We start from the raw sequence: 24483 nt of genomic DNA, 5'->3' as shown, positions 1-24483 counted from the left end.
GTACTGACAGCTGACTGACTACACTGACGAAACTGAAGTCAGGTAGGTCGCCAGGAAGGATGCCATAGGCGGTATTTGATTTACGGGGCTAAATTTCTAATCCTATCACATCAATACGTACAGAAAATTTTATTATTTAAAACTATTAAATAAAATTTAATTATAAAATTATTTGCAGAACTTCTGGGCTAATTTGAGAAACGAATATAATGAGGTTATCAATTCATGATTAGCGGATAGTTACTATAGCATCACTGTTGCAAATAATGGATTAATTAGACTCATTAAATTTATCTCGCGAATTAGCACCCATCTAGGAAAAAATTTAGATAAATTTTAATTAATACTCCTAAAAGGTAAGATTAGTAAGATTCTTTTTAATGTGATGGGCTAAAGTTTAGCCGCAGGGAAACAAACGAGGCCATAGCCAGCGCCTGTTTGGACGAGGGGATATAAGATGTTTGGACAGAGTATTAGATATAGACTCGTTACAAAACTAATTGTATGAATAGAGGCTAATTCACGATACGAATCCATTAAGTCTAATTATTTCATAATTTAATCATGTTGTGCTACAATAAACATGTATTAATGATAAATTAATTAGGTTTAATATATTTATCTCATTAATTAGGTTTAATAGCTTTAACATATGCTCCAAGTGAACTTTTCTTTTTAAAAAATGCTCCGGATCACTTGGTAGATGATAGCCACTAACCATAGTCGAGAACCTGTCACCCGCTTCTCCATTTGGAGCCATGTAGTATCGTAGCTACGATAATTTCGGAGACAGAGACTAACTTTTAGTACGTATCACATTAGATATTTGGATGTCAAATAGAGAGATCAAATATGAGCAAATAGTAAAACTAATTGCATAAGCTGGTGCTAATTTACGAGATGAAACTATTAAACCCAACTAATCCATCATTAGCACATATTTACTGTTGCACAACATGATCAAATCATGAACTAATTAGGCTTAATAGATTCGTGTCGCGAATTATCCTATATTTATGTAATTGGTTTTGCAACTAGACTATATTTAATATTTTTAATTAGTATCCAAATATTCAATACGACATAATGAAAGTTTAGTTTCGAAGAACCAAACACTTCCACAATCATAACTAGCAGCTCAAAGCTGAAGGCTCTAGCAAATAGGCAATGCAACGCATAAGCAACCGTGCCCTTTGCTTTATGGCATAAGGCAACTTTGGGCATGTTTTGTTTCCAGATTAAACTTTACTCCTATAGTATCAAATGTTTGGTCATCATTTAGAAGTATCAAATATAGTCTAATTGCAAACCAATTGTATAAATGGTGGGTAATTCATAATATGAATCTATTAAACCTAATTAATCCATAATTTGATCATATTGTGCTATAGTAAATATGTGCTAATAATTGATTAATTAGGGTTAATAGAATCATCTCGTGAATTAGCACCGGCTTATGCAATTAGTTTTATAGTTAGCGCATATTTAATCCCTCTATTTAGCATTTAAATATCCGATGTGATCCGGACTAAAATATCTAATGCGATCCGGACTATAAAAATTAGTTCGCAGATTCAAACACCTCTTGGCCAGCTGCCAAGCTCACTGTCGGGTCAGCGTTGTTCAGATCTAAAGGCCATTGGAAGCAACCCGAGGCTGGAAAGGCTGGATGCTTTCGTCCGTCGAATATCGCAATATTTTTTCTAGGAAGAACGGCATGAGTTAAATATTTACGATTTGGATTCAGGATGCAGCCTTTTGTGCACAAAAGTTTCTGCTTTGAGCTGCCCATTCAGCTGGGTCAGAACAAGCCATAAATTCAGTTGTTCAGAGTACTTTCGCTACAAATTTTACACGAACTTCTCATGAAGCGGCAGGGAATCTCAACTCTATATTCGAAAATTCTACTCGAGGCTATCTTTGGAGCACGAAAATTCGCAAAATGTTTGCACAGGAATCGATCGGTTTCTGGTCAAATCGAGTCGAGCCGGCGCAAACGGTGGCTGAGCGCGACCGCGCACGGCCGCGGCATCCTCACCGGCGTCCGCGTCGCGTCACTGCGATCGCCTCCCCTCCCGTATTTCGCAAACACCGACGGCTCAACCACCACCCGCACCAGCAGCACCACCATGCGCCCGCGCCCCCTCTCCCCTCCATGACGCCCCCGCCCCTCCTCCTCACCGCCCACTCCGCCGCCGCGCTCCTCCTCCTCCTCGGCCCCGACGCCCGCGCGCGCAAGCGCAGGCGCCGCGGCGAGGTCGGCCCCGACCCGGACGCCGACCCCGACCCCGCCCCTGCCCCGCAGCAGGCGGCACCCGCGCCCCCGGAGCAGGAGCCTCCACCACCGCCGGCGCCCCTGCACCTGCCGCTGCCGCCCACGAGCCCGGACCACTACCCGCTCGCGTTCCGGGTCTCGGCGCCCACCTTCCACTTCCTCTCGGGCCTGCTCGACCCGCTCCTCTCCGACCCCGCCCTCCCGCCGGCCCCGGTGCTCCTCGCGCTCGCGCTCGCGCGCCTCGCGTCGGGCCTGCCCTACCCGGCGCTCGCGGCGCTCTTCCGCGTCCCGCCCTCCGCCCCGCGCGCCGCCTCCCGCCGCCTCCGCCGCGTGCTCCTCGCCAACTTCCGCTTCTGGCTCGCCTTCCCCTCCGACCCCACCAGCGCCTACTCCGCCCCGCTCCCTTCCTGCCGCGGCGCGCTCTGCTGCGCGCGCTTCGCCGGCCCGGCGGGCCCGCTCGCCGCGCAGCTCGTGGCGGGCGCCTCCTCCCGTGTCCTCTCCCTCGCCGCCGGCTTCCGTGGCGACCGCACGGACCTCGAGGTGCTCAGGCTCTCGTCGTTGTTCCAGGAGGTCGAGCAGGGGAGGGTGCTTGAGCCCGCGCAGTATCTGGTTGGAGATGGGGGCGGGTACCCGCTGCTGCCTTGGCTCATGGTGCCGTTCCGGGGGCCGGTGGTGCCTGGCTCCCCAGAAGCGGCGTTCAACGCTGCGCACAGGGCAATGCGGCGCCCGGTGAGGCGTGCTGTCCGGAGCTTAATGGGGTGGGGCGCTATTGCTCGGCTCCACGAGGAGGAGAGCCCCCGTGCAGCTGTGGCGTGCATCGGGACGTGCGCGATGCTTCACAATGTGTTGCTGACTAGGGAGGATTACTCTGCATTGGCACCGGATGAGGCGGAGGCGGAGAGTGATTTGGGGGAAGTGCTGTGCCAGGGAGATGACGCCGGTGCTGGATCAGAAGGATTCCAGGTTGATGGGCGTGCATTGGTGATGCGGAGTGCACTGGCAGCAACGATGAGAGACCTGCGAGCGCCTGACTAGCAATGGTGATTGTTTTACAATTTTCTGTCATTGCCGATTCTTTTCAATCATATAGTTTGTATAGTGGTGAATATTTTATTCCATTGGGTTCGTCACTCTTCAGTTTGCTGCTTCCTCAATAAAAGAAATTAGACTATCACTTGGCATCTCTTATTAGCATTGACATGTTTGCAGTAGATGTTACACTTTCATTATGACTGTATGCGCTCATCTTGTTGTTGAATCCAACTCCAAGAATTTCTTCACCATTTACCAGTGCAGGTGGTTGAATTTTGTGTGGAACAAATTATCCAAATATGTATATTGAATTGGATCTTCATTACTGTTCTTAGAGTTATGCAAGACATGTCTTCTAGTGACCATTCTATGCAACAGAACACCACTATTTACTTATCCGCTCTCACAGTAGGAACATCAGTTACTAGAATGAGAAAGCTGCCAATTACTCGTCATTATTCCACTAATGAAAGCAGAGTTTCAAGGACATCAGCAAAGCATCGGATAGAAATTTCCAGCTCCTCCTTGCTTTCAACCACCCAACTGGAAACCTGAACCCTTTCACTAACTCGAGGAGCAGTACGCCATAGCTGTAAACATCAGCCTTTCCGATGATTGGAAGATTTAGAGCCCACTCTGGAGCAATATACCCTCTAGTCCCTTGCACTCTTGACAACATCTGAGCTCCTACTCCTCGATTTAGTCATTTTACCAATCCAAAATCTGCATTTTTGGCTCGAATTCTTCATCTAACAATATGTTCTCTGGTTCGACATCACAATGACTCAATCCATTCATGGTGGAGGTAGGCCAGTCTTTTTGCTACCCCAAGAGCAATATTGTACCTTTGTCTCCACTGCAGCACAGAAATTAAGTTCTGAGAATCAAACAGAAATCTGTCCAGTGATGAACCATTCTCAACAAACTCTGAAACCAAGAGCTTGTGAGTCTGCTCGGCGCAAAACCCCCAAATTCTCACCAGATTCATGTGATAAATTCTTCCAATGATGCGGAGCTTAGATCTGAACTCTTGCTGTCCTTGCATCACATCCCGCAGCTTCTTCACTGCGACCTGCCTTTCATCCTCGAGGACTCCCTTGTAAACCTTTCCCGAGGCACGACTTCCGAGCTCTTCCGTGAAACACTTGGTCGCCTTCTGTAACTCATCGTAGCTGAACTTTCGGAACTGGCTAGAAATTATCATGTATCCTTCGTCCCTAATCTCTGGCCTTCTCTCCCATTTGTAAAAAATCCAACACCCAACTATAATTAAAGTCACTTCAATGACGAGCAGTGTCAATGCAGAAGATATGAAGTACCCAAAATTGAACCTGGAATTGCTTCTACAAACATTTGCAATGAGGGATTGAGGGGTATGCTTCTTTTTCAGTAATGTGGCAAGCATGGCTTAGTCCAGCAGCAAATTCTGGCGAAGACAATGCTGCCTTTGGAACTTTCAGATAAATATCATTGTAAGGATCTGGGAAGTTCTTGCCATTGAAAAGCAATACCTTTGGGTAACATTCACCTGTTCCCCTTCGGTAACCAAAAGCTTGGCAATCAGTACTGTTCAAGCACATATCCCTGCACATCCTCCATGGCACCATTTCTGAGTAGTTGAGGTCATAGCCCCACAAATCCATGGCAGGAAGCTTCTTAAATGAGAAGTCCTGATTGGGCATAGTATTAGTCTTGCGCCTCATGATGGAGACGGTGAATGCATTAGTAGCCACCTTGTAGAAGCCACAGGTGAAGGCGCCGTTGGGTGACACTAGGATGGTGGTGGTGTCATCGCCGGTGGAGATGGAGGAACCTCTAGCAAGGTAGCTCTGGTCGTTTGCAAGAGCAATGGAGGATGACACGAGAATAAACTGGACGAGTATGGTGAAAATGCAGGTTTCTCTCATGGCCATGGCTACTGGGCAAAGATGCACAAAGGAAGCCAATGTGGGAGTGCGAGTACTTTATAGCATCTGTGTAGATCAAGAGTCGAAGGTTCCCTGGCGGCTTCAGACGGCCTCTATCTGTGACTTTCTGCTGCATGTACGTGAGTACTGCAAGCTGGGAACGGGACTGATTGGTGAATAAGCTGCCGAGGACGGTGACGCCAGATGACAATGTAATCTGAACTCTGTTCGATGGCGATGGATCGGCATGCCTTTCAGACTTGTTTTCGTATACAGCTTTAATTTCTTCTGTGTCCCTTCTATAATTCTGTAGCCGCCACGCAGTATTTGCTTTTGCGATTCTTCTCGTACAGTGACCATCGCCATAGCGTACTGGCTGTTTTCTTTTCTTAAAGTTTTGGTGTATCTTGTTCTTCAGTCTACCTCGTCTTATAGACCCCCTTTCCTAACAAAAGAGTTCCTGGTGCTGTATAGTGCACACAACCTAAGAGTTACAGTGCACTGAACTAAGCCACTGCATACAGTGTCGTAGACCGTTGCTTCGTTGCATAACCTTCTCTGCATCGATCAAGTAGCCAACAGAGTCCGCAGTTTTGTTTCCATTGCTAACCGCCTAGGAATAACGATGTACGTTGAGTTGGACAAACAATGACAAGGTCTATAGCTGTGACCTTATTGTGGCCAGGATCGGGATTTGGGACTCGACCAATGCCACCGATCTGTTACAGTATATAGAGAACGAAATCTTCTCTATATATAGGGTAGAGAATGGTTCAGAGCCTCCCGTTGGAGATAGCTTTAGGATTCTTTCGAAGCGAACTACCTGTAAAGAATGGCGAGTCTGTATATGGTGCTGGATATTTCTGATGTGATGGGTTCGAAAGTCTGTTGCCTCTACAGTGAATCAAGTAGAAAGAAACTAGACTATCACTGGACGATACTGGTGTGGATGGCGGATACTTTTACTGTATTTTTCAGCATTTACATGGATGCAATCTTCTGGTAGTTGCTAGGATCCCTGCATTTCCAAATGTACAGTGCAAGTGTACGTAGAAAAAAGTAACCGTGGTAGTATTTCTCCAAAACAAACAAAAATACTTTGTCCAAACAGGGCAAGAAACGAAGCGTTTCGCCACGGACACGGACACGGCTCTCGTCGGTGCGGTGCCAGCTGCTCGCCGCACTGGCCCGCGCGGCTTGCGGGCCGCAGGCGACGGAGGCATCTCGTGTGACTCCACGCCGCCGCCGTCCAGCGTGGCCAGGTTAAAGCTTCGTCTTCTCAGTTCTCAGCGCCGCGGAAATCGATGGTTGCCGCTGCCGCCTCCCGGCCTCGGTCTGATTGGTTCGCGAGCCGTCACACGGATCCGCGAGGAGAGCCTCCTCACCCGCAGTGGAGGCAGTGCCCTGGCACTTGGACATGCGCAATGTTTTGTACTCTGTTGCAGTCATTGGGGATTACTCTGCATTAGCACCTGGTGTGGAGGCAGAGCATGATTGGGTGATGATGCAGAGCCGGGGTGATGGTATGGTGCTAGAGCTGCAGAGAAGAAGGGTTTGAGGTGGATGGGTGAGCACCATCAGTTCGTCACCGTGGAGTGCTTTGGTAGCAGCATCGATGGACAGGCAAGCACCAATTAGTGCCTCGCAAGTAGCAACGGTGATCTTTTTCTTACAATTCCTGCAATCGTCGATTCTTTTGGGTCATGTATAGTTTGTTCATTTGATTTCTTTAGTTTAGTACCCTTGCTCCATAAATCATGGAAAAAAAATGTTAAACTGTCAGCTGATGCTACTTATTAGTAATGAGTGATGATTACTGACGACTTTCGCTAACAGGCATTCTTTCATCAGAACGAAAATGCAAACGGCATTTGACGAATTTCAGATAGACGAAAGGAAACAGTGGTACTCCATGATAATAAGATCATAATATCAGGCTGAAAGTGAAAGCAGAAACCAGCTTACTATTTCGAGTCATTGGTCGCCATGGTAGAAGTGTATCAGTCGGTGAGTCGAAGCTCCTCCAGAGGTGCCCATCTGAACCCGTGATGACTAGGTTGCCGCTGCTGAGAAGCACTGCAAGGTTGCCGCGAGACGCGGTGGTTTGCAAGAGCAATGGAGGATGACACGAGAAGAAACGGGATGAGTATGGTGAAAATGCCATGGCTGCTTGGCAAGGATGCACAAAGGAAGCCAATATGTGGGAGTACTTTATAGAATCATAGCGTAAGTGTAGATCAGAGCCGTAGGATCCCTGGCGGCTTTGGAAGATGGGACTTGGTGAATAAGCTGCCGAGGACGATGAGGCCAGATGAATATGGGCCTGTTTGGTTGGGTGCATAAGGCCCTAGCCAGGCTCCAGTGATACAACCTCGGTCCGTTTGGATACCTGTACAACCACTTAGCCAGTCTCTGGTAATGCAAAAAAAGGCCCGCTGGCCTGGCTTAGCTAGCACGTGAAATTCGGCCGTAGTAGCAAAGCCAGGCCCGGTCTGTGACCTCTCCCGTCAATCTCCGACCGCTCTTCGTCTCACCTTCGCCGTAGCATCCGCTTCGTCTCCGCCTCCGGCGAGCGCACACGGACGGCGGAGCACCCCCGTGAAGCTTACTCAGAAGCTCCGCGCTGCCAAGCTCGCCCACCGCGCGAAGCTCGCCTGACCTGCGACCCCCTCGTGTCTGAACTCTGTTGGATTGGAGACTCCCTCCCCAATCCCCTATGTGATCTGAACTCAGTTTGATGGTTATGGATCGGCATGGCTTTTCAAACTTGTCTATGAGTTTTAGCATATTTAGTGCTGAAGAAGAAGATGTACGAACCTGAATAGAGCAAGCCCCTAGCAGATGCAGATGCAGATGCAGATGCAGATGCAGAAGGAGCGCGCCGTTTGGCGAGTCGAAGCTCTTCCAGAAGCGCCAGGATTCAGGATTGCCAGTGTCAAGAAGCGCGAGCGGAACTAGCGTTGGTGCTCCAAACAGCCGTGCCGTTGGAGTCAAAATGGGCCAAGCCTCCGTCCCTCTGGAAATTGAGCCGGGAGCCCTTGCCGTTTAACGGGGGCGCCACGGTTGGCTGTCCAGGCGACGGTCCTGTTTCTGCCAGCGGAGGTCTTTGATTCTGTCTACCCTGTCATCAGGGCTGGAGTGAGCTTGCTGCCCCGGCCACGCTGTCGGTTCAGGAGGAGGAGAGTAGCAATGCGAGAGATAGCTGCCTCCAATTGTTTCAAAGAGACCGGTGGCGCAAGGACTGGTAAATGATAGTTGGGTGAGAGACATCACGGGGGCGCTTACTGTTCAGGTTATCTTAGACTCCTCTGCTCATATGGGACGCCACGAGGAACATTGCTCTCCAACCTGCTGTTCATGACAAATTCCTCTGGAAGTGGAGTCAGTGGGTGCTTGCGGGCTTCAAGCAGCTGGAGCCAACCGTTACTAGTGTAACGTAGCCTTGATGCTTTGTTATGTGTCTTGAGGGTTGGACCTTTCCTCCGGTGCTCATGATGGAACAGACGCTTTTTCCTCTCCTTTTTCAATGAAAATGTGCTCAAGCACAGTTGCGAAAAAAAATCCATACTCCTTGCCTCAGGGCTAAAACTAACGGGCGGTTTGTCTTTGCCATTCGCATATTTCCGCGGGAAACCCTTGGTTTTCAGATCTACTTTCAGGATCTAAATCGATGCAGGCAGCGGTACCTGCCAAGACCACCGTCACGAGGCAGTTGCAGAAAAGTTCTCCTTTCGTTTCGGACCCTGCTCGAATGTTTTAACGCGAACAAAACTGTCATTCCCAACGGCATGCAATCACTGATTCGCTTCTCTGATCGCCCTGATGTCGTGGCACGTGCCACACATGAGCTCGTCACGCACGAGACGGTCACGTTGGCAGGGGTAGCACCACGTCTGATTTGGAGCGTAACAGCATCTCTCATTTTTTTTTTGTTCCGTGGTCTGAATTTCTTTCTTTCATTTTTTTTGTTGCACAACACACAAAAGAAATCAGCGTGTCATTACGTCAAGAACATTCCTCCAAAAACAAATTACGTCAAGAACATTAGTACTCGAACAGAAAAAAAACAAAAAGAAAAATAGCGGGGGGGGGGGGGGGGTGTCGCGTTCCAAAGTTGCATTCCGATTCTTTCACCGCGGGCGCCGAGGCCGCGAGATATTTTCCCCGGCTCTCGTTTTACAGCCCGGCGACGGCTCAAGTGGCGTTCGAAACGGAGCGAGCTGGCGCATTGATTGCTGGAGATGTTGTGGTAGGTGGGAGTGGCATGCATGGGTAATCATCTTCCGTGTCTGACATGTAGACCCACCGCAAACACGGCCCACATGTCAGAGAGCTTCGCGAACCAACCCTCCCGGTTCCACTCCGCACCCAGGCCACCGGCCCGGCCCCCCCGGATTCGCCTCTAAAAGGGCCGCCCGGTCGCCCTCATCCTCGCATCGCTCTCCCCACACCTCCTCCTCCACAGCAGGCTAGCTAGGGTTTTCCGGGGTTTGCGAGGGGGCGCTCCGGTCCGGCGAGAGGGCGGAGATGGCGGCGGAGCGGGCGAAGGGGACGGTGAAGTGGTTCAACGGGACCAAGGGGTTCGGCTTCATCAGCCCCAACGACGGCGGCCAGGACCTCTTCGTCCACCACTCCTCCGTCAAGGCCGACGGCTACCCCAACCTCAAGGACGGCGACGCCGTCGAGTTCACCGTCGGCGCCGACAGCGACGGCCGCGCCAAGGCCATCGACGTCTCCGCGCCCGGCGGCGGCGCGCTCGCCGGCGGGGAGCGCCCGGACAGCGGCTACGGCGGGCGTGGCGGCGGCGGCTACGGCGGAGGCGGCGACCGCGGCTACGGCGGTGGAGGTGACCGCGGCTACGGAGGAGGCGGCGGCGACCGCGGCTACGGGGGAGGCGGCGGCTACGGCGGCGGCTACGGCGGCGGGGGCGACCGCGGCTACGGCGGCGGTGGGGGAGGCGGCCGCGGCTGCTACAAGTGCGGCGAGGAGGGCCACATGGCACGGGACTGCTCCAATGGCGGCGGCGGCGGCTACGGTGGAGGCGGTGGCGGCGGCTACGGCGGAGGCCGCGGCGGCGGGTGCTACAACTGCGGCGAGGAGGGCCACATCTCCCGCGAGTGCCCCAACAAGAGGCGCTAGGCGCGGCGCCTCCACGTTGGAGCGGTCCGGCTCCAACCTCCTGGCTCTTGCATCAAGTCATAGCCATTTATCTATCTATCAGTAGTAGTAGTCTTTCGTTCCCGTCGAGTCGTCGTTCGCTAGTAGGAAGAACAAGGCGTGTGGAGAAGTGGTGATGATGTGGATCCGTCTGTCTCGGAGTAGCAGTTAATTTTTCTGTTTTTTGTCAGCTGTAAGGCAGCCATGATCATGGATGGCACTGCCCGATCTATCTATCTATCTATCAATGGAATCGAATGGAGTAGTAATCTATGGAACTCAGATTATATGCCTGTTTCCCTTTGTTGTTGATTTCCTTGTTCTTTGTTTTGTGGCGCTCGGTTGGTCGGATCCTTCGTTTGATCATCGCATCCAAACATCGTTAATTGTTGCATTTGCTGAGTGATGTACTTGTGTAATAATTTTTTTTGTGAAAGATGTGGTTGTGGAATCGTGCTGCGATCAACGACGTTCTCTGCTTCACTGAATCAGCCCGTGTCGTGTGATGAGATTGCTCGTTCGGAAATTAAAAAAAATCCCCCATGTGAGGTGAAAGTTGTTGTGAGAGAGAGGATCAAGAGATTGGGGGAGATTTCAATCCCCATGCGAGATGGAAAGAGTTCTGGTCTTCTGGATGGGGACGGATAGAGGAGGACGGTGATGGGAAAAGCTGCTGAAAGAAGCAAGTCTTGCAGGGATCAGGCGGCGCAGGCTGCTTTGGCGACAGAGAGGGCCTGGCTGGCCTGCAGCAGTGGCAGGCTCGGTTTTGTCCGCATCGTGGGGCAGTTGCTAATGAGACAGAGCGAGCGGGCAGAGAAGTGCGTGGACGCGTGGGTTTCCCCCGTCCTTCGCCTTGACGCCTGCGTTTCCTCCACGCAGAGACGAGACCCGGCTGGGGGGAGGCCGGGGCGGGGGAAGGCACGCGCCTGCGGTATTGGCTGCCCCTCCCCCTCACTGACGCATGGGGTCGGGCCCACACGTCAGCGACCCGGGCGGGACCGCGGGGCCCTTCCTCGGCTGGGAAGCTGGCAACTACTCCCTCCCTCCCTCCAAAAAAATATAAGCAATTTTAAGATTTTTAGGACAGTTTAGGTTTTCCCTCCAAAAATATAAGCAATTTTAAGATTTTTAGGACAGTTTTGTTTCACATTGGAAGAAACATGCATCCCATATTAAAGCACATGTAAATAATATTTTATTGATGCACATATCAGGAGAATGGATGGCAGGTTAGAGCATCTCCAAAAGACTCTTTATATCTTTATCTTTTTATCTTCATAGGAATAGAGATTTTGGTTAAAAGTTATCCTTCAACAGTATCTTCAATTGGATATCTAAATATAGACATCCTCTATTTCAGATTTCTTGCTAGTCAAAGATAGAGAGCGATGGTTACTCATAGAAAAGCTGTTGGGGAGTGTAAAGATATAGAAAACGATATTTACTCAAATAACTCTCTAACTAATAATTTAGAAAGTAGATTTTAGAAAGATGGTTGGAGATGCTCTTACCCATACAGTAAATAAGATTTGGCAGGAAATCACCCTGGTGAGTTAATGCGTGTCATCGTCTAAAAAAAAGAGTTAATGTGTGTCATCCTTGTATAGTACTCCTACATAGATTGTTGATAAAAAAAAAAGTAGAACCCCAAGATCCGTTGTATTTGTGGACTGGGAGAATATTATTTACAAGCATGAGAGCAGCTCATTTATTCTGGCTCACCAAACGTCACTCGAAAGAATCCACATAAACGAAATCTGCTAGTAACTGTAAAAATTATATGCCAGGTTCACGGCAACCGAGTTGTGTTTTCATGGTTCAGAAATGAGAACTTGAGAGTGTAAAAATACATGCCAGGGATCCATTGCTGTCAATTCGAGCTGCAGACACAAGGCTATTCTTTTTTTTAAAAAAAAAAGCCTTGTGTGGGCTGTGGATGTCTACCGACTGCCGCGCCTGAACCAACTTTTGGTTCACGGCCAGGTCGTTGTGTTGCTGCAGGTATTATCGACCTTGCCGGTGCTCGCCGCCGCCTCCCGGCGGCGAGCGGCGGAGGACGGGTGCGCGCGCCGCCGGGTGTTGCCGTGTTGGCCGGTGCACGTGCGCACGTAACGCAACGCACCGGTGGCTCGGCTCGACCGGCGCGCGCAGCCCGGCCGCACAGCACGCGAGCGCAGCGCAAGGACATCTTGAAAGAAAAAGCATCCATCTGCGGAGCAGGGATCACGCTTATCTGGTTATCTGGTTGCTTCCGCTTGCGTCCCATATACGGAGCAGGGATCACTGCAAACGAAACTTCAAGCGGCGAAAAACATTAGTACATCGGTCGCTCTACAACCAAAGTTGATCAAAATTCAGAAACTCTGGCCGAACAGGAAGGTGTTTTTTTTCTTGTTTGAACCAAACGAAGAGGAAGGTGATCTTTTCGGACGCTGACGAGACGAACATGCCCAGAGTTCATTAACAGGCTGCTTCTGCAATTGACTGTCCCTTGATACATTTCAATCTCCTCGCGGGTCTCTCTGAACCGGGTAGCGCAGCTCCGCGGCATCATCTTCAGAAAAACTTCCTCCAAGCTCCAACCGTGTGACGAAGCATAACTGCAATTCAGACAACAGGTAATGCCAGGCGACAATCCACATCAGCTAATAAAACAAGAGATGACCATGAATCAGCGATGAATTTCGTCCGAGATTTCGAATCGAATCAGCGTGCAGCCTGACATGCCATCAACGGAGTCCTAGCTTAGGAACACAGTCTCGTGCCAGAAAGCGTGGACCTCCGTTGCGCAGGATTGCCAGAATGCAATGTTGAGATTTTCGTCAGATAAATGGATGGAATGGATGATCTGATGAAAGCTTGAAGTTGGAGGGAGTGGACATGGAGCTGAAAAACGACGGCGCGGGGCGTCCGCGTCCGCGGCTCGCCGTCCGTATCGGCCGCGGAGCGGCGTGCTCGTCCGCCGCAACTGCCGGCCATGCGAGCACGCCACGACCATGGCCTCGGATCCCGGCGTCTGCGGAGCGGAGGGTTGGGTGCTTGTGCTTGAGTTGGACCACCACCGTCCAACAAACCCTGAGACCGAAAGAGCGCCTCCAGGCTCCAGCGGATGGTTTCCCCGACGGGCGCCGCCGCCTACTGGAAGTGGGTCATGAAGCTGTCCCGACGCGGAAGCGCGTGTCCCGCTCCAATCCCGTGGCCGTCGCGGGCGGGGCTCGCCGGAGCGCCGCCGCGTTGGTGGCGGAAAGTGAGGAGGGGCCTAATTCTAAAAATCGCAATTCAAAATTTACAGTTTACTCCCTAATTTGGATCGTAACTATTAATCGCGATCCAATAAGGGGGTGTATATGTAAATTTGCAATCCGATATTTGCAAATACAACCCTGGTCTGGATCGGATCCAATATTTTACATTTAAGACCCTATTTCATATCGCTTTTACAGGTTAGTCCTCCGTTACCCCGGCGGCCCCTGCGCCCGCCCGGCCAGCCCAGCCGCCGGCGGCGGCCTAACTCCACCACCTCTAGGTCGCGGACGGACTCACCGTACGCTCTCCGTGTTCCTCTCCTGCTTCCCTTTCCACAATGCCTTCGCCGCTATGACTGGGAATGCTCTCGCTGATGGAGCGCCGCCATTCCCCATCCCACGAAACTGGCGCCCGGCGGCCGAGGAGAGAATAGTGGAGCTCTGCAGAGGCATTGTAGCGATCTTCTCCACGACCATGGTGCCACCGCCAAGGCCCGCGGCTGTGCCCTCCGCCACCCTGCGGATCCTGCCACCTGCCTGTCGTGTGCGCCGAGGTCACCGCCGGAACCAGAGGAGAAGGTCTGCTCAGGCCTGCACTCGAGATCCGAGATCTGAAACAGCGCAAACAAAGCAGAGCACGGAAGCCATCGGTACAAGGAAATGGCGGCAGCGGCCATGGACTCGCCGCCGCTGGCCCCTTTGCCAGACTGCCACTGGTGCCCCAACCTTTAAAAGAAAGGCAAATCAGCTTAAATTATCACATAGCAACAAAAAATAACTTTTTTGATTAACTGCAGGAAAAGAAAGCGTAGGAAGAACAATACTAAAGGTAGACCAGGTGAACCTAGCACCCCACAAAGACTAAGGGTGTGTTCGTTTTCTGGGATTTAAAGTTTAGAGGGGTCACATCAAAGATAATCTTGTCATTTAGAAGTATTAAATAAAGTCTAATTACAAAACTAATTGCAGAACCCCAGAGCTAATTCGCGAGACGAATCTAATGAGGTATATTAGTCCATGATTAGCGGATGATTACTGTAGCATCACTGTGGCAAATTATGGATTAACTAGGCTCGTTAAATTTGTCTCGCGAATTAGCATCCATCTGTGCAAAAAGTTTTGTATTTAGACTTTATTTAATACTTCTAAATAATAAGATTCTCTTTGATATGATGGGCCTAAAATTTAGATGGATGCTAATTCGCGAGACAAATTTAACGAGCCTAGTTAATCCATAATTTGCCACAGTGATGCTACAGTAATCATCCGCTAATCATGGACTAATATACCTCATTAGATTCGTCTCGCGAATTAGCCCTGGGGTTCTGCAATTAGTTTTGTAATTAGACTTTATTTAATACTTCTAAATGACAAGATTCTCTTTGATGTAACCCCTCTAAATTTTAGACCCCAGGAAACGAACACGCCAAGGGTGTGTTCGTTTTCTACCCTCTAAACTTTAGACCCGTCACCTCAAAGAGAATCTTGTCATTTAGAAGTATTAAATAAAGTCTAATTATAAAACTTTTTGCACAGATGGGTGCTAATTCGCGAGATAAATTTAATAAGCCTAATTAATCCATAATTTGCCACAGTGATGCTACAGCAATCATCCGCTAATTATGGACTAATATACCTCATTAGATTCGTCTCACGAATTACCCCTGGGGTTCTGCAATTAGTTTTGTAATTAGACTTTATTTAATACTTCTAAATGACAAGATTCTCTTGACGGGTCTAAACTTTAGACCCTAGAAAACGAACGCACCCTAAATAGAGAACAAATAATACTGCATAGTCCGGGTATGGCACTAGAAGGTAAGCAGCAATGACAATAGCTCTATATTCAGCAGTGTACAAATGAGTAACAGAGATGTGCAGCCGTCTTGCTTTCTTGTTGGGAGAGGGCGGCACTTCTTCTCAGACCACTACAACTACTCCCGACATGATGGTCACTACAGTTCCAGCAAAGAAGATGACTGCAGCTCCAGCAAAGAAGATCTATGTGATGTATCGAAGCTGAAGTATCTGGACTATTAAACATTAATGTGACAGTTATGTGAGATGTGAGGTCACAAGTAGTTTTGCTCAGTGTGAACTCAATTTCTGTGAGTTTTGAATCTTTTTCAATAAGGCTGTGAACTCATTTGTTTTGTGCTTTGTAAACTCATTTCAGTGAGCCTATGGACTCATAATGTGAACTCGTCATTAGTATTTTTAGCTTTGAACTCATCATTCCATCGAATTCTACTGAACATCATCAGATGTTCCCGAGCTGCAGGCATGTCTTACTCTCCTCCACGCTCTCTCCAAATTTAGCTTGCACATGAACTCCAACTTGAGCTTGCACATGAACTCCACGAGAGGACGAGCTGTGAGCGGCGCGCGGCGGCGGTGGCAGCCTCCTATGCAGAACACTAACGGCCTCACAGGCAGCGCGCGAGAGCCGCGGCCAGCTGATGAGGGAGACGTCGTTGCCGGACGGCGGCAGCGGTGGACGGCAGCGTTGCAGACGACGGGCTGCCGGACGAGATCAACGATGCAGACGGCGGGCTGCCGGACGGGATCGACGGCGCAGACGACGAGCTGCCGGACTGCCGGCGGCGCGGGGAACTGCTGGTGACGATGGCACCGATTCAATCTACGGTTCATTTGCCTAATCAAGCCAACCAGGTAAGGCAATATATGTTAGGAATAAACCACGCCATGGTCGGTACTTGGTGTGCTGTGTGTGTCGCGTTTGAGTCAATTAGCTTGTTTAGGGGGAGTCTGTGTCAGGCTAGAACGCTGGTGTGTCCACGTTCTGGGTATGGTAGAAGGCTCAGCCGGATGGTGCGTGTGTGTATGCTCGCGTTCGTGTCCGGAGTTGAGTCCAGCATGACGTGCGGCGCGTGCTGGTGGTTCAGTAGGAGTTGCAGTCGCAAGGATGGTGAAGCCGTTGGCCATGGCGTAAGTAGCGGAGGAGAGCGCGACATGGCTCGCGGGCAGAACGGAAGACCGGCTCTCACAGAAGAGTTCGTGGCTCAGACGTGGCGAAGGCCGGGTCGCCAGGGGAGTGCGCGTGCGGCGCGCCAAGTTTGCTGCAGTGGGTTGTGTGGGCGCTGCGTCGTCAGAGGGGTTATAAAGGGCCGTGTAATCCTTGTGTGCAAGGTTGAGTCGAGTCCTTTGATCTGATAGCAAGCCAACATACAGGCCGTGTGGCGGCCGGGGCGTTCGTCGCCAAGTCTGTGCTCGTGCATTGTTCATCTTCCTCCTCCGTCTGGTGTGGTGAGAGAGTGATCTGAGAGCTCAATTCCAACAATATATTCTAGGGGTAAATTAGTCACTTCCTTAGCCTTTTAATGGAAAAAGGAAGTAAAAATCAATAAAACAATGAAAATGTCAAGGAAATCAAGATGTTCATAAGGAGAGTGTCAATTTTGCGAAGTCAATGTTGAAAGTGTCGAACTCACGAAGCCACACGAAGAGAGTGTCAAATATCCAAATTTCTCGTAAGCAAAGGGAAAGCGTTTACAGAACGGATACAACAACAGCAGGGGGTAGAGGGGAGGAAAGAAACCTGAAACAGCAACAACACAGGGCATGGAAATTACATAAGAAGGAGGAAGGAGCTCCAGTTAATAATACACAATTTCGTTACAGCGGAAGAAGTTCTATTGGCCCAAAGGGTGAGGTCTGCAGAGCATCGTCTTGCAATGTCCCGATTCGAGTCACCCACCTGGTTGAACACCTTGGAGTTCCTGCATTTCCACAAATTCCACAAGAGACAGGTGATAATGGTCGAGCGCGCTTTTTGGTTAGGTAGGGTAGGACCCGGGAGAGGAAAATTCCAAAGGATTTCAATCTGGGACAAGGTGAGAGAAGAAACGTTTAAGAGGGACCAGAAGCTTTGGGCTCTAGGACAGTGCAAAAGGAGGTGAGGAACATCCTCCAAAGCCCCACAGAAGTGACAACGGCCCGAGTTGTTAGCACGCCGAGAGTGCAGACGGAAGTTAGTGTTGAGTTTATGGTGATGAACTTGCCAGAGGAAAGATCTGCAGCGAGAAGGGGGTTCCAGATGCAGGGTGCAAAAGCGTCGTCTTCGAGATGGGAGAAGGCAAAAGAGTAGCTAGCGGCCGTAGAAAACCGTGTGCTGGTAGAGCCGCGAAGATGTCGCGAATCAGTATCAGCAGGAGTGAGATTTACAGAGTTCACTACTTCGAGCAGAAGAGGGTAAGCTCAGCAGATGTTAATGCGCTGGGAGTGAGAGAAGAGAGCAGGAAAGCGTTCGGCCAAGGTGTAGTCACCGCACCAGAGATCTAGCCAGAAAGCCGTGAGGTGACCATTACCAACTTGGACAGCAGTAATATCGCGGAAATTCTGTAAACCTTGAAGGATGGCACACCAAACCGGTGTTTCAGTTCTATGGGAGTCCCCGAGATCCCTGCTGCCGTTCCACCCATATTTGTCGTGAAACCAAGACTGCCAGGGAGAAGAGCTAGAAAGGAATCTTTGAAGAAGACAGCGATTTTGCACATGAAGGTCCTTGATGCCGAAGCGGGTAAATCAAGCCTGCATATCCTCATCTCAACCTTCACCGCCTACGGTCACCAGCTCACCGCTGCCTCGTCCTCGGTTGTTCGCAGCTGCCGGTGGAAAGCCCAGTTTCTCCCCTATTGTACGCCCTCAATAAGCTTCAGATCCTGCACTGCATCCTGGTAAGCTCATTTACAATTCATCACTTTTTCCAATTCATAGCAAGATTATGTCAATTAAGTTCGTCAGGTGAATAACTGACCATGTCAAACCATTGCTCGATGAAGATGCTTGGTCCTTGCTCAAGAAACAGTTACCAGTGCAGGTACTTGTTATACTTCTACCATTTGGGAGTCTTTGAAAACGATCATGTGACCATGATTGTAAGCAAACCTTCCACCTTCCAACACAGATACGCAAAATTCGGATCGCCTGAAAACCTACCAGAGTCGATGAGATTAAAAAATCAATAGGCCATTTGGGAGATCAGTATGTACTTTACTGAAGAGAACACAAGCAATCCGAGTCTCCAACAGTGCAGTTCAATGGGTGCAATTTACACTAGCAACCACAAAAGCACATTCAGGTAGAGGTATCATTTTTGGAAGAGCAACACGGAGGTAAGGAGATGCAGGCTTGATTTACCGGCCAATGCAGCATAGTCCCTTGCAGACTGCGAGCAACACAAAGAGATGAGGATATGCAGGCTTGATTTACCCGCTTCGGCGTCCCATGCCTATCCTGTACCTCGTGAATCGGGCACCCAGCAGAGGGAAGAGCGAAACAATGGAATGGAGCTAAGGCCTGCGGTTGCGCCCTCCACTGCCCTGCCTGTCTTGTGCGCCGTGGTCGGCGCCGGAACCGGAGAAGATCCGATTCGGGCCTGGTCGTGGTCGTCATGAGCTTCTGCGCTGTGGCTTGGCAGCGTGGTCCCTCTCCAAATCCGCCGGCATCCTCTTCGATCAATGCCGATATCTCCATGATGGCCGGCGGACACCGCGTGGGCGACCTGGCTGCTTGACGAATCAGCTAGCGTGGCGTCATGGCCGGCGAGGCAGCCAGGCAGGTTCGGACGAATTCTGCGGGATTCGCTGTCTGATTCGCCCCACGACGGCCTCAGCAACTGTCTGCCCGTCGCGCTTGCAGCCCTCCGCCGCCGTCGCTTCTTACCGGTGCTCGCGCGCGCGGAGGGGCCGATCGGCCGCGCGACAGGCCGGCGTGGCATGGTATTTAACTCTGAGCGTCTGAGCCTCGCCCGCCAGCTCGGCCAAGCACTCCTCATTTTCTCTGCAGTCAGCAATGGAGGAATGGTGGAAGCCCATGGTTGCCGACCATCGTCGATCCGTCTCCCTCGTCTCCTCCCTTCTTCTCGTTCGAGCGTGGGAGCAGACACCAGAGCGTCTGGGTGTGCTCTTGCCTATGGGGCATGTCGAGATATGAGCACCGAGGCGGGCTCTGGGTGTACGGAGCCGCCATGGCCACGAAGATGAAGTGGTCGTTTCCGCGGCGGACTTGAGCTCCAATTTGTTTTTGCATAAAGACCCTCAACGTTTATCACATTGCTCCCTGAAATGGATCGTGATTGGATCCAATATTTTACATAAAGCCCCCTAAATCGTATCGTGGCTATTAATCGCGGTCCGATACTTTACAATAAACCCCTTATACGGGATCTAGTTTTTCAAAATTGTCCCTCTTCGCTCTTTTAATCTCTTCCTCTCCTCGCCCGGCGACGGCGACGAACTTGCGCTATTCTTACCCACCTCCCCTTCTCGTCCGCTGCCTGCCGGATCTTCCTCGCCGTGGCTGCCTCATCGACTTCCGGTTCTGGCTCGCCTTCCTCTCCTAGCCGAGCAGCACCTCCCCCTCTTCTCCGCTGCCCTCCCGCCGGCAGCCGCGCGGCTCGCTGCGGATACCCGCTCCAGCATCCTGCTCGTAGCCCCCGTCTCGGCTTTCTCGACGGCCGCACAGACCGCGCGGTGCTGAGGCTTCCGTTTGATTCCAGGCAGTAGTAGGTGCCGTTCCCAGGCTCGACGATGCCCGTCTCGCCGGAGGGCGGCGGCGGCGGACTTCGAAGTTTGATGGGTGATGGTCGAGGAACCGTCACGCGGCTCTGCGCAAAGCAAAGCCGCCTACTCCCCTTGCCGCCGTGGCGTGCATTGGGACGTGCGTGATGCTTCATCATGTACTGGCGAGTGGCGACTAGGTAGGATTGATCTGCATGGACACTGGAGAGTGATCTGGAGAAATGCTGAGTCAGGAGCATCATTGCCGCTTGTAAATAGTCAAATTCTCCACTCAATCTGCAATCGCCAAACTCCAGGAGCCATGGCTGATCTTTGCTTGCCAATTTCTCTTTAAGAATTTTAGCGTAGTGTCCAACAGCCATTTCCACCTCCACCTCGCCCTCCCCCTGAACCACCTGACTGGAAACCCGAGTACCCATCACCAACTCAAGAAGCACTACTCCGTAGCTGTACCTGTAAACATCTGCCTTGCCAGTGATTGGAAGATTTAGAGCCCACTCTGGTGCGATGTACCCTCTAGTCCCATGCACTCTTGACAGCATTTGTGCTCCGACTCCCCGACCTAATAGTTTCACTAACCCAAAATCTGCAATCTTGGGCTCGAATTCTTCATCTAACAGTATGTTCTCTGGTTTGATATCACAATGCACAATCCATTCAAGACAGTCATGGTGGAGATAGGCCAGTCCTTTTGCTACCCCAAATGCAATGTGGTACCTTTGGCTCCATTGCAGCACAGGAGATAAGTTCAGATTATCAAACAGAACTCTGTCTAAAGAACCTTTCTCGACAAACTCGGAAATCAGAAGTAGATGAGTCTTCTCAGCACAAAACCCCCAAATTCTCACACCACATCCGTATGATATATTCTTCCAATGACGCTAAGTTCAGATCTGAACTCTTGCTCTCCTTGGATCATATCACTTAGCTTCTTCGCTGCAACCTTCCTTTCATCACCAAGGAGTCCCTTGCAAACCACTCCTGATCCGCCTCTATCCAACTCTTGATGGAAATAATTGGTCACTTTCTGTAACTCCCTGCAGCTGAACCTGCAGAACTGGCCGTAAATTATCATACTCCCTACATCTGTAGTCTCTGGTCTTCTTTTCCATTTGTGAAGAACCCACAACCCAATAGGATTAATGTGACTTCAACGGCAAGCAGTGTCAATGCCGAAGTAAGGAAGTTGAACTTTTTCTGAGAAATTTCTAAAGGAGGTGCCATTTTTTCAGTAAAATTGCAAACGAGGCTTTGCCTAGAAGGCAAATTTGGGAATGACAAATGCCACCTTGGGAACTTTTAGAAAGATGTTATTGTTGGGTTCTGGGAATTCTTTGCCACTGAAAAGCAAGGTCTTCAGATAGCATTGGCCTCTGCCACACCCCCCCCCCCCCCCCCCCCCCCCCCCGCGGGGACACCAACAGCCTGGCAGTCACCGCCGGCCTGCCTTCCTCAGCCTGGATCGATGTGGCACTCATCTTGACCCGTCGCCTGTGGCTGTCACGAAACGCCCTCATTTTTTACAACCGTGACGGCAGCTGCGATCACACAGTTATGAGCATATCTGTTATCCGATCACACAGTACGGGAGGGCTTGCAGCTCTCGCGGGAGTGGCACACGGCGCCGCGTTTCTCCGCGCGCGGCCGGCCGGTCAGCAGGCAGGCCATCACGAAGCTGGCCGGGCCACCGGACTCAGAGCAGCTGTACATCACTCGTGCTACAATTCCATGATCCATCGCCTGAAGACGCACCGGCAGGCCAATTTTGTCGATCGGCCCAATATAATCCCAGATATGTGTAGCGCAATAGCTAGATGGGCCAAGAACAGCCCATAGGCCAATGGCCATGTATATTGAGTGGATCAGGCCAAGCTTTGTAGCAGCCAATCATAAAACTGCACGAGCCCGTTATCTTGACCTCTTGTGAGATCCAAACAATGAAGAAAGCAGCAACCAGCAATCAAGTTTTGCAACTGTGCAGACGAGATCTACTGGAGGTTTTCCGTATCTTTATTATTTTCTCGTTTTGATTCGTTCTCATTTTTTCTTGGCCGAGGCAGGCTCCAAGCTAGTTTCGCTATTATGATTTGTGTTCTTCTTGTTTCTTTCTTTCTTCTATTTTTTATTTTTCTTTTCCCTTCTAATTCTTTCTCTATATTCAATTATTCATCTCCTTGTTCGTATTTTTATTTCTAAATCTCATGTAGACATTCTTTTAATGAATTAAAGTTTATCTTTCTTAATTAATTTTCATCTCTATCTCTATTTCTTATATAGTCGGATGCTAAGTATTTCTTTTCTTTAGTTTTACCTTTTTTTAACTAACTTGTTAACTAGAATTTATGTAAGGTGTGGACGTTTCGTGTAGACTTCTTTTATAATTTTTTTCTATCTACTAACTTGTTTAGCACGTGTATACATACTTATAAGATTACTTTTTTTGATGTAGATGTATTATTCTTCATGTACAATTATTCGTCTGCAGGTTACTAATTTGTTCGTAATATTAAATTATTTATTCGTTTTATAGATTGAATTGTTCGGTGATGCTGACTCTTTTGTTCGCAGTATTCATTTTTCATTATTTATTTTGAACTATCAAAGTTTGCGATGTTTAATGTTTTGTTCGTTATGTTTAATTTTTTATAAAATTAATTATTTTTATTGTTAAATTATTTGTTCCTTGAATCACAAATTAATTATTTAATATTAATTTTTTCAAAAAATATCGTGCAAACATAGACAAGTATAGTTTTGTTTTGATGATCTTGTCATAAGAAAGATACTTGTGCAACTCAGATTTATTTTAGATGTCCTGCGCGGCCCATGTTTGCACCGCTCGTGGGCTGTCTCGCACGCAACCGTGCCCCAGGCACGCGCGTGTGGCGGGCCGCCTGAAGACATTTCTGCAAGTTCGTAAAAGAATATATAAAGAATAAAAAAGATTCGCCGTCCGCCGTCATGTTATGGCGTTAAGAATGTAAGTGGTATCCAATAATATTTTATAGATTACCTAAATAATTTTAATGGCATGCCATCTTAATTTATTTATTCTTCTAAATTAATTATACATGATGTCTTACTAATTTATTTTATCAAATTTTAGAATCGATTCAATAATTTAAAATAAATATAACTTTCCCTACGTGGCGTCGTCTATCTAGAAGGCCTCCACCCTCTGGCCTCCAGCACGTCAGCCTACGACGCCCCGGCGCCCTTTGTCGTGCGCAACCGGCCACTGGCTGGTTTGTCCATTTCCTCCCCAGGCACAAACATACAACTAGCGTGACAAGGCGCGCACGTGCACACACGCACATCAAGCAACAGTTGGACACGAGTACTAACATCTTTGGCAAGGCATCCATCCCAAACCAGCCCGGCGGACGTTTACCGCGGAAATATTATGTGCAGCACCTGCGACTAACTGAGGTAATAATATTTTAAAATAAAATAAAATAAAATCGGCGGGGACGCAGCCGCAGCCCAATCTGTTGGCCGGTGTAAGCTGTGCCGGGAGGACGCGAACGCGATGCTCCACGCTGATCCCTTCTCTCATCCTTCCAGCCAGAAAGTGGAGTTCCTCCCGGCTCCAGCCATCCGACGCATGATGGACGCACGGAGGAGGAGGGTGCGGGTTGGTGGGTGGGGCCCATCGTCCCCGGCGGCAGCCACCAATCGGGGGCTTCCCGGTCCTCCCTCTCCCCACCGCGACGACCAACGGTGGAGCAACCAGGCGGTCCCGGTCCGGAGGAGAAGAGAGCAAGCAAGTGAAGCAATTCGCGAGTGTCCCAACCCAACCCAGAGGCCGGCACGGCAGAGTCAGCCGCGTCCTTTTCCCACCAACCCTCTCCACCAGCGATGGTGATGGACACGGCCCACGCCGCACCACCGGGCACCAGCGCGCCGACCGCCACGGCCACCCGGGGAGAACGGGGGCGGGGGGAGCGAGCGCGAGACCCACCCCACGCTCTGACCAAACGCGCGGTTCCAGCGCCCGCCAACCACCCCCCCACCCCCGCGCACGGCGCGCCGAGCCGTCCCCGCCGGAGCCGCCCCCATGTCGCGGTCGCGGCCACCCCTCCCCGTCCGCCAACCCACACCGACCGCGTCCGCCCGCTGACGCGCCGGGCCCACCACCCCGTCGGTCGCATAGCGGCCACGACCGCTTCACGTTCTCCTCCCCTCTACCGACCTGTGGCTAGCTGCTAGCCGTACTGGTCATCGCGTCGCCTACCTGGCAGCGCGCGGGCTCGCTCACATGCCCCGCCCTCGCCCAACCGCCCCGCTCACGCGGCCGCGGGTTATATAAAGCCGCCACCCGCCGG

The 24483-nt window shown here is 50.4% G+C and overlaps 2 protein-coding genes and 2 pseudogenes across 2 annotated transcripts; 2 read left to right on the top strand and 2 right to left on the bottom strand.

Annotated features, from left to right (window-relative positions):
• Window positions 1-2001: 2001 nt before the first annotated feature.
• On the top strand, window positions 2002-3456 carry LOC112889232 (protein ANTAGONIST OF LIKE HETEROCHROMATIN PROTEIN 1-like). Its single transcript, XM_025955751.1, has one exon. It carries the CDS (start codon window positions 2156-2158, stop codon window positions 3308-3310), a length of 1155 nt encoding a protein of 384 aa, XP_025811536.1. The 5' UTR covers window positions 2002-2155; the 3' UTR covers window positions 3311-3456.
• A 306-nt stretch (window positions 3457-3762) lies between these two features.
• Window positions 3763-5412, bottom strand: LOC112890620 (annotated as a pseudogene).
• Window positions 5413-9632: 4220 nt separating this feature from the next.
• On the top strand, window positions 9633-10681 carry LOC112889476 (glycine-rich protein 2-like). The gene has a single exon (XM_025956146.1). It carries the CDS (start codon window positions 9742-9744, stop codon window positions 10351-10353), a length of 612 nt encoding a protein of 203 aa, XP_025811931.1. The 5' UTR covers window positions 9633-9741; the 3' UTR covers window positions 10354-10681.
• A 2191-nt stretch (window positions 10682-12872) lies between these two features.
• LOC112890619 lies at window positions 12873-21895 on the bottom strand (annotated as a pseudogene).
• Window positions 21896-24483: the final 2588 nt, after the last annotated feature.

The sequence above is a fragment of the Panicum hallii genome, chromosome 4 (assembly GCF_002211085.1).
Source record: "Panicum hallii strain FIL2 chromosome 4, PHallii_v3.1, whole genome shotgun sequence".
In the NCBI taxonomy this organism is placed as follows: domain Eukaryota; kingdom Viridiplantae; phylum Streptophyta; class Magnoliopsida; order Poales; family Poaceae; genus Panicum; species Panicum hallii.
The sequence above is the reverse complement of the archived record's forward strand: the minus strand, read 5'-3'. Positions and strand labels throughout refer to the sequence as shown.